We start from the raw sequence: 14,010 nt of genomic DNA on the forward strand, positions 1-14,010 counted from the left end.
GTTGTTGATTTATGGCAATGCATTATGAGAACCTTATGGACAAATAGTAATTCAGGTACTGTTAATTTTGTTAGTGTTAAGGCTATTCTGTAAGCTTCTACTTTTGTCCAAAATCTGCCTTATTTTGGATACTTGGATGCTAATTGATTGTAATAGTTGGTAAATGGAAGTAATTGATTGTAATGGCTGCTAAATGTCAGTCAGTATGTTTATATCGTACATATTGTATACAACCTGTTTGTTAAAATGCTTGAACGAAAATCCATGCAGAAAATGGAGCAACTCTTTAAAAAAGGTCCAAATGCATAAAAAATTACAAATTTCTTTTAACACTGTTACAGCACTTGCATAAAAATCCAAAGCATTTCTAAATTTTATATAGAGTCCCAAGAATAATTAACCAAAAAACATGATAACGTTATTACTTGTTCATGTTTCGATAAGTTTGAGTTTCCTTTTCTGGGTGTCTTACAACAAATCTTTACTTTGATAGAGAGGGTATTGTTTTAGGTTTAACGAATTACTGGAAAGGAGAAACGGCAAAAATCAATTTTTTTTAGTTCTTTTCCTTTAGGGTTTAATTGAAGATAATTAAGAAAAGAGTAAATGTGCATTTTCAAACTTAAAAAAGTCACGTGACAATCACATGCATGAGATATATAGACTTTATTGTCCACATCAACAATTATGTGGGGACTGAGTATATCCATCTCAGCACTAACCTGCTAGAAACAATTAAATGTTTAAAATTAACAAATTCAACTATGAAATTGTAATAAAAAAAAGTTTATACATATTTTAAAAAATTAGAACACCATCAAAGTAATTACTCTATTTCTTCTTAAAAATTAATATTTATAAAAAATAATAAATGTCATATTTATAATAATTTTACATATAAAAATTATAGTTAAATAATTCTTTTTGTTTCAGCTTTAAATATATATATTAAAAAATCTGTCTATAAGTTGAGTACTAAAATTAATTTATAATCTAATACTAACTATTCTAATTTAGTAAATCCAATAATATTTTAAATTGATTTGAATGATTAATATTTAAAATATCTAATTAGACTAAATAATAAAAATAAATAGTATCAATTATAAAAATGACATAACTATATATCCGGACCTATATTAAATGGATTTGGATACACATAAATATTACAAGTACCATAACTGATGAAGATGAATACATGGTACTTTTTAAATGGTTTGGGACAGAATCGGGTATATTAAAAAAGAAAGGGCTTTGAGTTCGGGTAGTCCTTAATGGTACCCGATCCCTTGCCGTTCGAGCTAGTAGTTCTTTTTTTCTCAATGCCATTCCTACTTCCATCAGTCTTTTCCTCTCCTCCGTGTTGTTTTTTTTTTTCTTTGATCTCTCACTCGCTCTTTTCTCTCTGCAAATTGCAATTATATAATTAGGTTTTCAGGCTGTGATCATAGTGATTGTTGCAGATGTTTTCTCAGCCTCCGATTTGGGAAAGTGACTTCTGTTGATTCAATCTCTCGACAGGTAGGCACTTGTACATGGATGGGTACTTGAGTTATCTTACTTGTTTTCAAATTCTTACAAGCTGAATGCCTTTGTATAGTTGTTATAGAGTTTAGCTGCTGAAAGTGCTGAGCTAAAGAATGTAGAAAGTGAATAAAACTCAAAACTTTGTATTCTATTAGTGTCTGGAGTTTTCAAGAATTACAATCATGATATCTTAAAGTCATTCACTTTCAGAATAGAAAAACAAAAACTAGAACAATAAGTAAGAGAAGAAGAGAGAAAAAAATATGAAAAATGCAATTTAGATAAGCATATGCTGCATACCATCTCGCTTTTGTGTTACCTTATATATTTTGGTCTGAGATCTTGGATAATGCAGCCGTGGAATAAGGATTTCATGTGATAAATTGTCCTTATGTTCTGTTTCTTTAGTTGAATCTAACTGTGTTAGTTTCTTGGCCTAACAAGGGGATGGATTAGAACAAAATTAAGCTGAGGGGAACATACTTTTTATGCTGTTACAATAGTAGGCTAGTAATATGGAGCAGCGTGGATACATTTTCTTACTGATTAAAAAGTTTTAGGTTAGGTGTTTTTTGGTGATGCAGGCCAGCCTTACAGAATGTAATATTGAAGGGTATATCTGTCTTTCTAAGAATGTGGAGGATACAGTTGGAAGAAGTGCTAGAATGATGAAATTGTAACTTCAGAGAAAATGAGAGTTGAATATAAAATCTGCTGAGAGTTTGTGGGAAAATAACTGCTGAAAGATTCAGCTAACAGACTATGGTGAATAATGGAGGTTTGCTCCAAGCTCTCAAGAATACGTACTAAATTTCAAAGTAATTTCAGAATCACTTATGACATTATCTTCTGGACATACATTATTTTTTTCTCAACATATCTCTTTTTTCTTTGGCTACAAAATGAGGCTTTTTTTTTTCAGCTCCAAGCGTTTTGTTCATGGTGCTGCAAGCTACTTATTTTGGATGAGGTTGCTTCATTAGTGTACCTCTACACTAAATAAATGCAAAACCCTGTGACATTTGGATCACTATAATATAAACAAAATGCTCCAAACCCATTATATTAAACTACATGTTTGATGATCAAGCCCTGGAAAGTGGACTCCTAAAAGTCAAAGGGCAGCTACAAAGGAGTTTGCTGGAGATAACTAGCAACTCTCTATGCCCAATGACCCTTGTTTGGTTTTGGTTTGATAGGGCAACTTTCTTCATAGCTGTTTAATGGCTTTGACATCAGGTAGTTGAGTTAGATGAATGGTAAGAGAACATAGGATAACACTTGAAATAAATGCATTTCAACTCATCATATGATGGAGGTAACTCTGAAGGAGACAAGTTATTGGAAAAGTAGGCTCGGATGTGATGTACACGGTTCACATAGAAGGCTGGCACCATAGGAAATGAGAAAGAATAGTGGCAAAAATGAGCCAAAAAACTTCTGGTTTCCAAACCTGTCTTAACCTGCTAGTCAAAATGACTACAAACCCTATCTCAACTTTATTTAGAGCACATTTCTAGTATTCAGGTCGTAAATAACTCTCGGGATTCTAACATGTGTTAGTGGCTGGTTATCAATTTAAGAATAGCAAACGGGAAAAAGAGAAGAACAAGCAGTGCCTTGAACTCTTGAATAACCCTACTGGGGTTGTGTAGGCAATACAGTTTGTAGTGAACAAATAGCATTTAGATGGACGTTGTTCGAGTTTCTCTCTTGTTCGCTTTAATTTTAAAATGGGATTATCTCTTTTTTAGTGTTTTCTTTCCTTAAAATTGCATCTTGTTGCATTTTGAATTATTCTCAATTTATAATGGTTTTCTAATGTATGGAAAGGTGGTTTTCTTAGGAATGAAATTAAGTTTGTTGCTTATGTGGAAAAAAAGAAAACTTTTAGTTGTCCGGATCGTAGATTTTTACTGTTAAATTTAAGCGACAAAAAATCTAATGATCTCTGGTAGCCCTATTTCCTATTGTCAAACCTCAAATATCTGTTGTCAAAGGATAGTTCTCAGCAACAACGGATGGCTGTTTCTACACCTAATATCACAATCTTGGTGAAGTTGCTTTTCAGTTGATGCATTTAAGACGGCATTTCTAAATTCTTCTCAGTTTTTCACAATAACAGAGATCAATTTAAGCACATGGACATTGATGTGGAGAAAGCAATGGAGGTATCCGCTGCACAGCCAGGGAGCTCAGATAAGTCTAACTCAAATAGCTCAGGTCCTGTATCTCGAGTGAGGAAGCTGCTTTTCCGCAAAATGCTGGTTGGCATCAAAGATGGACGCTTTTTCTTGGGTACCTTCCATTGCATTGACAAGCAAGGAAACATCATTCTCCAAGATGCAGTTGAATATCGAAGCACCAGACGCACATCTCCTTCTCCAATGGAACAGCGGTGCCTTGGGCTTATTCTTATCCCCGCTTCTTGCAGAACCACTTGTCATGTGGATTGCTCGATTGAAGAACAATTATCACTGTTTAAGTTACAAGAATAGGAAGCAATTCTTTGTTCCGCAATTCTCTGCTTGGTGCAATGTAATTCACCATCTCCTGGTTACATATCTGTCACTTGAATAGAACTAGTACCTGCGGGAATTTTAGAATTGAAATTTTTTTGCTTTTGCACCAATGTAACAGCCACATTTGTTTAAATGGCTCGACCAAAGGAACAATTTCAGTTATGAATTGAATTAGTTCCTCTTTTCTTTCTTTCGATATGCATCTTGGCACTGTGATCTTCCTGGTCTTTTAAAAAGGTTAATTCTTGGATGTAATTGAGAACATGGTTCTTGGCTGCTGACTTTCTTAGACAATCATGTGAATGTGGTAAACGGAAAAAATAAAATAAAAAACTAGCAGGGGAACAAGTTCACTCTCTCTCCAATTGAAGTGGAAGTGGAAGTTATGAAAAAGAATTAAAAAAGATGAGAAATATGAAATAATTAAAATATCATAATAGATCATAATGACAGGTTCCAGAAACACCAAATTCATTTCAACTGATTCATTTCTTCTTTTTGGAAAAACCCATTCAAAGATAAGAATTCACATTTCCGAAAGAAGAGAGGGCGGCAATCAAACTAAGTTCCTGCATCCACTACTGGCATATAATTACAGACTAGTTTCAGATAAAGAATTCATGTTAATTACAGAACAAATTCAATAATTTTATAAACTTGTACACCTGCAAGCAATTACAATGACAGCTGTAACAAATGAATTTTTATTTCCTTTCTCTTGTTAATGTTTATGTTACCCAATAAATAACCAAAGTTGAAACTACCAGCCACGTGTCTAAAGCATTTCTTTTGCAGCTATACAGTATTGACATATAATGAGAAGCATTAAGTGGTAATAAATATTCAAAGAGTGTTTTAGAAGAAAATCAGCGAGGAGATTGGATCAAAGGTATTATTTGACCAGTTTTGGCTCGTTACATTCCGCCTGAAGTGAAAGGAGAGACACTGCCAAAATTGAACTAAACTCCACATAGAAATAAAAAATTCCGTTACTTATCAATTTGCATATTATGCAAAACTAAATATCTATAAGATACATGTAAAGACAAGCATGCCAATATAATACACATGGCTTACATTTCGATAGCTATCAACAGAACGCAAGATTTCCTTCACAGTATAGGAACTTGGGCTTGCTGATGCTGCCTGCCAGTCATTGTCAACATTCATCCTCTGTGCTCCCAATCTCTGCTATATAAAGAACATGATGTCATACTAGTGTAACTGGAAGTGAAATGTGCGTTGAAGTTGGAAAGGGACAAAAGAGACAGGACTTCTGAAACAAAATTATTACAATCCAGCTATTCAGCTACAGACAAGCAATATGCAAGACATATGTCTAGCAAACCATGATTAGTAGTTGCAGAGATTTGGTTTGACTAGCAAACCATGTTAGGTGGGCCAACATTGATAGATACTTGAAATAAGAAACTTAACAGTTACCGATTAAAGAATAATTGTGTCCTTAATGAAGCAACTGTCAAACAGTATTCAACTTCCAAGACATAGGTTTTTAGTTGCTATTCTGTCTTGAAGATAAAGGTCACAACTTACAATTTCAAATACACTAGGCTGAACGTTACAGCTAGCAAACACTGAAGTAGATAGATATATAAAACGAAGCTAGTAAACACTGATGATTCAAAATTATAGGACGTCCAGTTAATTTCTTTTCCATGAAATTAAGTTTATTTTCCTGTAATAATACAAAAGGAGCTTCTTTCACCGGGCAAAGAAAGATTTACAGCTGTAATTTATGAGAAAAACCCTGACGATAAGATTTTATATGGTAGATAGAATCCAAAAGATTAGTCGTTAATTAACCTCCCACTGGCACACTCTATAGAACTGACCATTAAAGTGACATATGCGGCAACGTGCAAATTAGAGCAAATTCAGATACCGCAGGTCAGTTATTTGTAACTTCTAGAGTTGATAAATTCTATAAATGTAACCCTCTACTTCTCTTTTGTTTGATTAACGTGTATGCTATGATTGTTAAGATCCAATTATCAGCACTTTCTGATAGTTTATCGCAGAAATGAGTTAATGTCAACGACTCCACTAGAGGTATTGAATCACTAACCAAATATGACGTGTTAAAAACTGTCATTGTTGTCACAGTGCTTGTCTAATAGAAATCTTTCTAGATTATGAAATCATCACCTTGTCAATTGTTACAATAGTTAAAATCATAGTGAGAGAAGGGAGGCGCACAACAATTTTTACCTGTAGCTTGATAGTACATCTTCTCTGTGAGTTGCTCATATGCCTACTGGTCATGGATGAATTTGCCATCTATTCTTACACAAGGGACATTAGCTATCTTGAACCACTCACGTCCTTATATTCTTCTTGCAGTTTTGCTTCAGCAGAGGACAACCATAGATATATAGTTGCAAAAGTGAGGATGGCAGGCCTTTCTTGGGAAAGGATGTGAGCTTATGGCAATATGAGATACTCAAACATTCAAGAGAACTGAGGTTCTGAAAGCCCCTCGGAGATAGGTATCTTAATAGGTTCTGAAAGCCCCTCGGAGATAGGTATCTTAGATTTGGAAACTTTATAATGGATAAGCTTGTTAAGGAGGCAGGCAGCACCATTCTTGTCTCGTCCTGTGGGAAGGAAAGAACATGGAACATCCACCTTCAATGTAGAGGTCTCTCAAAGAATTGAGTCTCTGGAGTCCCCACTCAAATAATGGCTTACATATGTTGAGATTTGTGATGGTTACTGATGTTAGCTTAGTGGGGAAGCCCTCTTCTGGAAACGAAACAATGCCTGGACAATCATATATCCACAATTCTTGAAGAGATGTCAGATTGTGAAGATGATCGGGCAGGGCCTCCAGTTGTTCACACCAAGAAATGCAGAGTTCTCTTAGATTGGTAGTGGGCAACCTTCCTAGAAAGGAAACGAGACCTGGGCAATACTATATTGAGATCTCATGAAGATTGCTTAGCTTGTGTGGGTCATCTGCAAGGAATTAAGACTTCCACAACTGAAGATATAAATAGTTTCAAGAGACATCTCATCTTGAAACCTCTCTGCCACTGTCTGCAGCTTTGGACAGTCCTCAATGGTAAGGTTTAAGCCCTGCTGGTAACTTGCCTTCTGCGCAGAAGGAAGTGAGCTCTGAACAGTTTTTGATCTGGAGATGCACTAGTGCAGCAGGTAATTTACCTCTAGATGATAAGGACATGAGTGATGGGCAATCATAAATGTCTAAATATTCTAGATTGGATGTATTGATATTCTTCTCATACATTATTGACAACGAGGAAGAAGATGAACTCTCTCCATCGCTCAACAAGTACTGCAAATTCTTGCAACTTCTTATCTCTAACCTTTTCAGAGTTGGTGGAAGCTGGCTTCTTGCAAAGGATATCAAAGAATCACATCCTTCAATGCACAAGTTCTCAAGGCTTTTGCAATTGCAAGTCAAGACAGCAGGCAAGGGAGCTAGAGCACTGCAATTTTTAATACGAATCACTCTTAAGCATGGGAGGCAGAGCATCCTCTGGAAAGAAAACGAGTCTAGGGCAGGCTTCATCAGTAGCTCTCTAAGAAAATCGAAGCTATGCAAGCATTGCGGCAGGATTTCTAGGCTTTCGCAATGTCTTACTTCCAGGTATTTAAATTCAGAGCCCCATCCCGGATTCAGTTGCTCTGCATCTTCCTCTTCCACCAAAGAAACCAGTTTGGGACAGCCCTCGATGACCAAATTATGAAGAGAACCGAGTCATTTATATAGTCCTATGTCACTCTGCCACAATGATTTAAGCCCATTGCAGTACAAGATCTTCAATTCCTCCACATTGTTTAACGCTTCCATGAACTCTTCTGTAAGGTATGCGAGCTCTGCAATGGTCGAAACTACCATGGAGTTTGGTGAGCTGAAAGTGACCACACCTCCATGCACCAGCTCTTCGCATCCTTTAATTTGAAGTTTGCAAAGCATTGGAAGGCTTGGAATTGAACCACTAACTGATCAAATTTAAGAATGACAAGTTTTTCCAGTGACGAGAGAGAGATTGGTAATTTTCCTTTTAGTTTGGGGCAGTTTTGAAAAGAAGTACACATATATTCTGGAATTGGTGATTTCCATTGTATATTGAGGTTGGTTATATACAACATATAACATAAATGATAGAGGGATTTTAGCTCCTATAATTGATCTAATCCTACAATCAAACTCCTACTAATCTCCTAAATAAGGAAGCAGTATATTGCTTATTAATATAAATATTCTTTGACTTTCCAATACTCCCCCTCAAGTTGGAGAGTGAATATCTTGAACTCCCAACTTGCGAATCATTGGTATGAACATATCCTTTTCCAAAGCTTTAGTTAACACATGTGCGAGTTGATTTTCTGACTTTACAAATTTTGTTTCAATAGCCCCTTTTTGAATCTTATCCATTATGAAATGACAATCCATTTCAATATGTTCGGTCCTTTCATGGAAAACAGGATTAGCACAATATGTAACGCAATCTTATTGTCACAGTATAATAAAGCAGATTCTTGTTGAAAAACTCCTAAATCTTGAAGCAGACACCGCAACCATGTTAATTCATAACATGCTCCTGTCATTGCTCGATATTCGGCTTCTGCTGATGATAGAGAAACTGTTTTCTACCGTTTTGACTTCCATGATATTAAAGAATGACCCAAGAATATGCAGTAACCTGTGGTTGATCTTCTAGTGAGAGGACATCATGCCCGATCCGAATCACAAAAAGTCCTTAGTTTAAAATCATTGTTTGCATAAAAGAAAAGACCTTGACTAGGGGATCCTTTTAAGTAGCGCACGACACGCAAAGCTACATCCCAATGTTCTTTCCGAGGCTGATGAATAAATCTGCTTAGAACATTAACTGCATAGGAGATGTTTGGTCTTGAAACCGTGAGATAAATTAACCTGCCAATAAGCCTTCTGTATTTTCCCGGGTCATGAAGTGGTTCACTATTTTCATATAATTTTGTACTACGCTCCATAGGAGTCTCAACATGAGCAGCACCCAATAAACCTGCATCTTTGATAATCTCCAAAGCATATTTTCGCTGAGATGTATTAATGCCTTTTCTAGATGTAGAAACTTCAATGTCCAAGAAATATTTCAAATTTCCTAGATCTTTGAGTCAAAAATTTTTATGCAGGAAATTCTTAACATCAGTTATGTAAAGCGAATCATTGCCAGTAATCAGAATATCATCCACATAAATCAAAAGGACAGTAAAAGACTTGCCTTCTCTTTTGGTGAAGAGAGAATAGTCTACCTTGGATTTTATAAAACCAGTTGAACGAATAGCTTCTGAAAACTTTGCAAACCATTGTCTAGACACCTGCTTCAGCTCGTATAAGGATTTGTGAAGGCGACAAACTAATTGATTCTCCCCCTGTCGCCGGAGCCCAGGCGGCAGTGACATGTATATTTCCTCATTAAGATTGCCATGTAAAAAAGCATTGTTTACATTAAGATGATGCAAGGTCCAACCCCGAGCAGCAACAATAGTCATCAAACACCAAACTGAAATAATCTTGGCGGTAGGAGAGAAAGTATCTTGAAAGTCAACACCCTCCAACTGTGTGTAGCCCTTAGCAACCAACCATGCTTTATACCTTTAATTGAGCCATCTGACTTCCGTTTTATTTTGTACACCCAACGACATCCAATTGGAATTTTACCAACAGGAAGAGACGTAAGAGACCAGGTTCCATTGTCCTCAAGTGCTTATAACTCAGCTTGCATCACTTTCTGCCAATTGGGACTAGCTGCTGCCTCTGAATAGGAACTTGCTTCAATGTCAGATTGTATATTAGCTATAAAAGATCTATAAGTGGGTGTATAACGATGGTAGGAAACATAATGACTAAGAGGATAATGTGTACCTTTTGTAGAACTTGGCAATAGAGGATTAGAGTGGTCAGATGTAACAACAGAGCAAACATAGTCTCGAAGCTTTTGAGGTTGAACTGTGGGGCGGCTTCAGCGGTAAGCAGCGGCTAGTTCGGGTTGAGGTGCGACATCGGAAGGAGCAGTAGTTGGTGAAATTGTTTCTTGGTTTGATAGATTGGGAGATTGGGTTAAGATTGGATCAATAGCTACTGGATTTATGGGAGGTTGGATGGTTGTATGGCGAGATGGACGCCGGGAGTAGGTGTGAAGAGTGGTGGAAGGGACGGTGGTTGGTGGTGGATGTGACCGTGGTGTAATAGGGGGTGATGGGTCGGTTTGGCCAGTCCTCTATTTAGTGTTTTGATTTACCTCAGAGATGTCAAAAGGTCATTAAAGGTAGGTGGAATTAGAGGGATTGGGCCAGGAAGATGGGCTTCAGTTTGGGGTCTGAAGTAAGTATCTGGACAGGAGGAATAAGGAAAGATGTTCTCATAAAATTTGACATCTCGACTAGTGAAGATTATTTTTGTAGTGAGATCGTACAATTTATATGCTTTTTGACTAAGGGGATAACCAATGAAAACAGCGGGAATAGCTCGAGAATCAAATTTATGAGAAACATTAACATTTGTAGCATATGCAAGACAACCAAACACGCGAAAGTGAGAAAAAATTGGGGGTTTTGAAAGAAAGAAGCGGAGAGGGTAATCGATTAATAAAATAAACAGATGTGATGACACATTCTCCCCAAAGTTTTATGGGAAGACTAGTCTGAAACTTTAAGGCACGAGCAACCTGAAGAATATGGCGATATTTTCGCTCTACCACCCCATTTTGTTGGGGGGTGTAAACACAAGAATGTTGAAAAATGACACTATTATCTTGAAAAAAAATGCGAAGAGAAAGAAATTCTCCACCATTGTCACTGCAAAAAGTTTTAATTCATGTTCCAAATTGGGTAAGAACATAGCTAAAGAAACGTTTCAAAATAGGTTGAGTTTCATCTTTGTGTTTCATCAAAAAAATCCATGTAAAACGTGTATAATCATCAACAATGGTGAGAAAATAATGAGCACCAGAAAGTGAAACATGACAATAGGGACCCTAAATATCGCAATGAATAATATCAAATGGTTAAATAAAAGAAATAGTACTGTTCCGAAAGACAAACGGCTTTGTTTAGCCAAAGGACAAATATGACAAATTTTATTTGATTCAACTGAAAAATTCGAAATATGTTTAGCAAAAAAATTCAATCGTAAAGGAGAGACAAGTCCCAAATGATTATGCCACAAATCAGTGGATGAAGTGATAAGGTTGCAAGATGGAGAAATTTTAGTTGTGTTTGACTTATGCTTATCTTTGTAAACTGCCAATGCCTCCAAATAGTATAGTCCACTTTGTTGTTTACCCAAACCAATCGTCCTCCTCGTAGCCAAATCCTGTAAAATACACCAGTAAGGAAAAAAGTGACTGAACAATTCAAACCTCTTATTAAACGACTTACAGGCATCAAATCCACTTTACATGTAGGCACAAAATAATACATCATATAAAATATATTTAGAACTAAGAGGCAATGATCCTTTAGCTGCAATCTCAATTTTATCTCCACTTGGCAATAACACAGGTGACAATGAGCAATTTTTATTCTTGTGGAATAATTATGATGAAACAATATGATCGGTTGCACCGCTGTGAATGATCCAATTTTGTGAATTTACTTTGGACAAACCTGTTCTTGCTACCGTATTAGCTTTTCGATCAGAGGTTGAACCAGATTTGATTTCTTGTTTGTTGAGCATTGAAATAAGCTGTTCCAAATGGGTTTTAGATATAGTAACGGTTCCTTCTTCATCACCTGGAGTCATAGAGATATTATTAGCAGACTTATATTGGGCTGACTTTGCTTTTGGATGAGTAGATGGATACCCATGTAATTCTCAACATGTATCAACCCAGTGACCCTCGTCATTGCAGTATGAACAAAAAGGTCGTCCTCTTCCAATGCCAATAGAATGACCTCCTCTGTCCTGGCCGCGTCTTCTTCCCTATCGGCCTTCTGACGACCATCAACCGCACTCGAATTATCACCTGAGGTCCATCATCCTCCATTGCCTGAGTGCCATCACCCACTGTTCCCTGAAGAATTATTGGAGTTTCCACCATGAGATGATGATTGAATTTGTTGTTTGGGATTGCTCTTGACTGCCATGGTTGCTACTGATTCATTCGCTGTAGAACTGATTTGGATTTGTTTTTCTGCTTGGGTGATTGAGGCATATGATTGACGAATAGTGGGTAAAGGGCTCTGCAACAAAATCTAACTCTGAATCGCAGTGTAAGTATCATTTAACCACATTAGAAACTGCATCAATTTTTATTGCTCACCCGGTGCTCCTTTGTTTGAGTCAGAATAGATAGTTAATCATCCCATAAATTTTTCAATTTAGTATAATAAGCAAAAACAGAGAGTTGTCCTTGTTTGAGAGATGCGATGCTTTGCTAAATTTCAAAAAAATGAGGAGCATTACCTTGTGAGAGTCGCTCACGTAGATCTTCCCAAACTTCGTGAGCAGTAGCATAGTAGATGACGCTGCCAGCGATCTCTGGATCAAGAGTGTTGATAATCCAAGAATGGACCATGTCATTGCATCTAGACTAAGATCCATATGAATCATGATGTTTTTCTTTTGATGGTGGTTCACAAAAGCCATCAACGAATCCTAGCTTGTTCTTTGAGTTCAAAGCCAATGTCATGGCCCTTTTCGAACCAGGGTAATTGTCACCGTTGAGGGTTTTGGAGACTAAAATCATTCCAGGATGATCTGAATGATGACTGTGATTAGGATCAGATGAATCTGCCTTTGATAATTCAACAGAGTTTTGATTTTTGTTTGTTTCAAAAGGAAGAGGGACATCTCCTTTAGCCATGATGAGAGAAATACAAGAATGATAATCAAAGGATTTAAAAGAAATAAAGAGTCAGATCTAGTCCTGCTCTGATACCATGAAAAGAAGTACACAGGTATTCTAGAGAGATTTATATTGTATATTGAGGTTGTTTATATACAGCATATTACATAAATGATAGAGAGATTTTAGCTCCTATAATTGATCTGATCCTACAATCAAGCTCCTACTAATCTCCTAAATAAGGCAGCAGTATATTGCTTATTAATACAAATATTCTTCGACTTTCCAACAAGTTTTCAATCCAAAGCTCACGCAAACATTGGAATTCTTTACAATCAGCTGCATATGGAATCCAACCTTCCCAGTCTTCCAAGGCCTGAAAGCATAGCATCTCCAAGGCTGGAAATTGCCTAGAGAAACTCGGACCATAAAATTCAAGACCAATACTCTTGATCCCCGAAATTCCTATGATACTCAAGTCTTTCAGGAAGGGTAGGAGCCCAACTGGTGGCAATGATGTGCATTTTTTTCAACTCTCTAGCCTTACGACTGCAAGATAAGAGAATGAAGCATCTACTAACCAAATAGGAAACCTGATTCCACCATAGCATTGAATTGTTAGCTCTTTCATCTTTGTGTGTGGTGTAGCATATCGAGTACATCCTTTTCGACTCTTTCATTCCGCGAATCTGCAAATTTAGAACCCCATTTAAAAAAACAACACATCTAGATCTTCCTTGTTCTTTAAGTTGGCCTCTCTTGCATCTCAAGCATCTGTCCCATTTTCCAATCTTGAAATGCATAATCTTCCACGGAGACACTTCAACTCCATAAGGTCTAGTAGACCCTTTATCTTTGCCAACAATGAAGTCAGATAATGTTTGCAAATTGGTCAGTTCCCTTCATTTCGCAAAGAGAAGGAAATAAAAGTTGAAAAGAGTACAGATATATAATATCATACTTCACATTTCCTCCGTTTTAAAAAGATAATTACTTTTTATTATTTTTTAATACATAATTATGAAAATATTCTTTATTAATTAATATAATATCAACGCATATAATTAATCTTAATATTTCATATTTTTATTTATAATTTTAATAAAGATATTTTAGAGAGTTAATATTAACTTTCTTGATTC

At 36.3% G+C, this 14,010-nt stretch overlaps 1 protein-coding gene and 2 long non-coding RNA genes across 5 annotated transcripts; 1 reads left to right on the forward strand and 2 right to left on the reverse strand.

The window, feature by feature from the left end:
* The first annotated feature begins 1,193 nt into the window (after nucleotides 1–1,193).
* LOC8262280 lies at nucleotides 1,194–4,245 on the forward strand. Of its 3 annotated transcripts, XM_048375141.1 has the most exons (3): nucleotides 1,194–1,521; nucleotides 2,088–2,345; nucleotides 3,653–4,245. In XM_048375141.1, exon 3 carries the CDS (start codon nucleotides 3,669–3,671, stop codon nucleotides 4,023–4,025), a length of 357 nt encoding a protein of 118 aa, XP_048231098.1. In that variant the 5' UTR covers nucleotides 1,194–1,521; nucleotides 2,088–2,345; nucleotides 3,653–3,668; the 3' UTR covers nucleotides 4,026–4,245. The 3 variants fall into 3 exon arrangements, with proteins under 3 accessions (XP_048231098.1, XP_025013192.1, XP_002519649.1); XM_025157424.2 differs by lacking the exon at nucleotides 2,088–2,345 and having other exon boundaries at nucleotides 3,637–4,245; XM_002519603.4 differs by lacking the exon at nucleotides 2,088–2,345 and having other exon boundaries at nucleotides 1,200–1,521.
* A 750-nt stretch (nucleotides 4,246–4,995) lies between these two features.
* On the reverse strand, nucleotides 4,996–8,325 carry LOC125370107. Its single transcript, XR_007215923.1, has 2 exons — nucleotides 6,279–8,325; nucleotides 4,996–5,237 (listed from the first exon to the last, which is right to left on the reverse strand). It is a non-coding gene; the product is annotated as an uncharacterized LOC125370107 (long non-coding RNA).
* Nucleotides 8,326–8,385: 60 nt separating this feature from the next.
* LOC125370106 lies at nucleotides 8,386–13,895 on the reverse strand. Its single transcript, XR_007215922.1, has 3 exons — nucleotides 11,688–13,895; nucleotides 9,946–11,394; nucleotides 8,386–9,837 (listed from the first exon to the last, which is right to left on the reverse strand). It is a non-coding gene; the product is annotated as an uncharacterized LOC125370106 (long non-coding RNA).
* Nucleotides 13,896–14,010: the final 115 nt, after the last annotated feature.

The sequence above is a fragment of the Ricinus communis genome, chromosome 5, assembly GCF_019578655.1.
Source record: "Ricinus communis isolate WT05 ecotype wild-type chromosome 5, ASM1957865v1, whole genome shotgun sequence".
Taxonomy (NCBI): domain Eukaryota; kingdom Viridiplantae; phylum Streptophyta; class Magnoliopsida; order Malpighiales; family Euphorbiaceae; genus Ricinus; species Ricinus communis.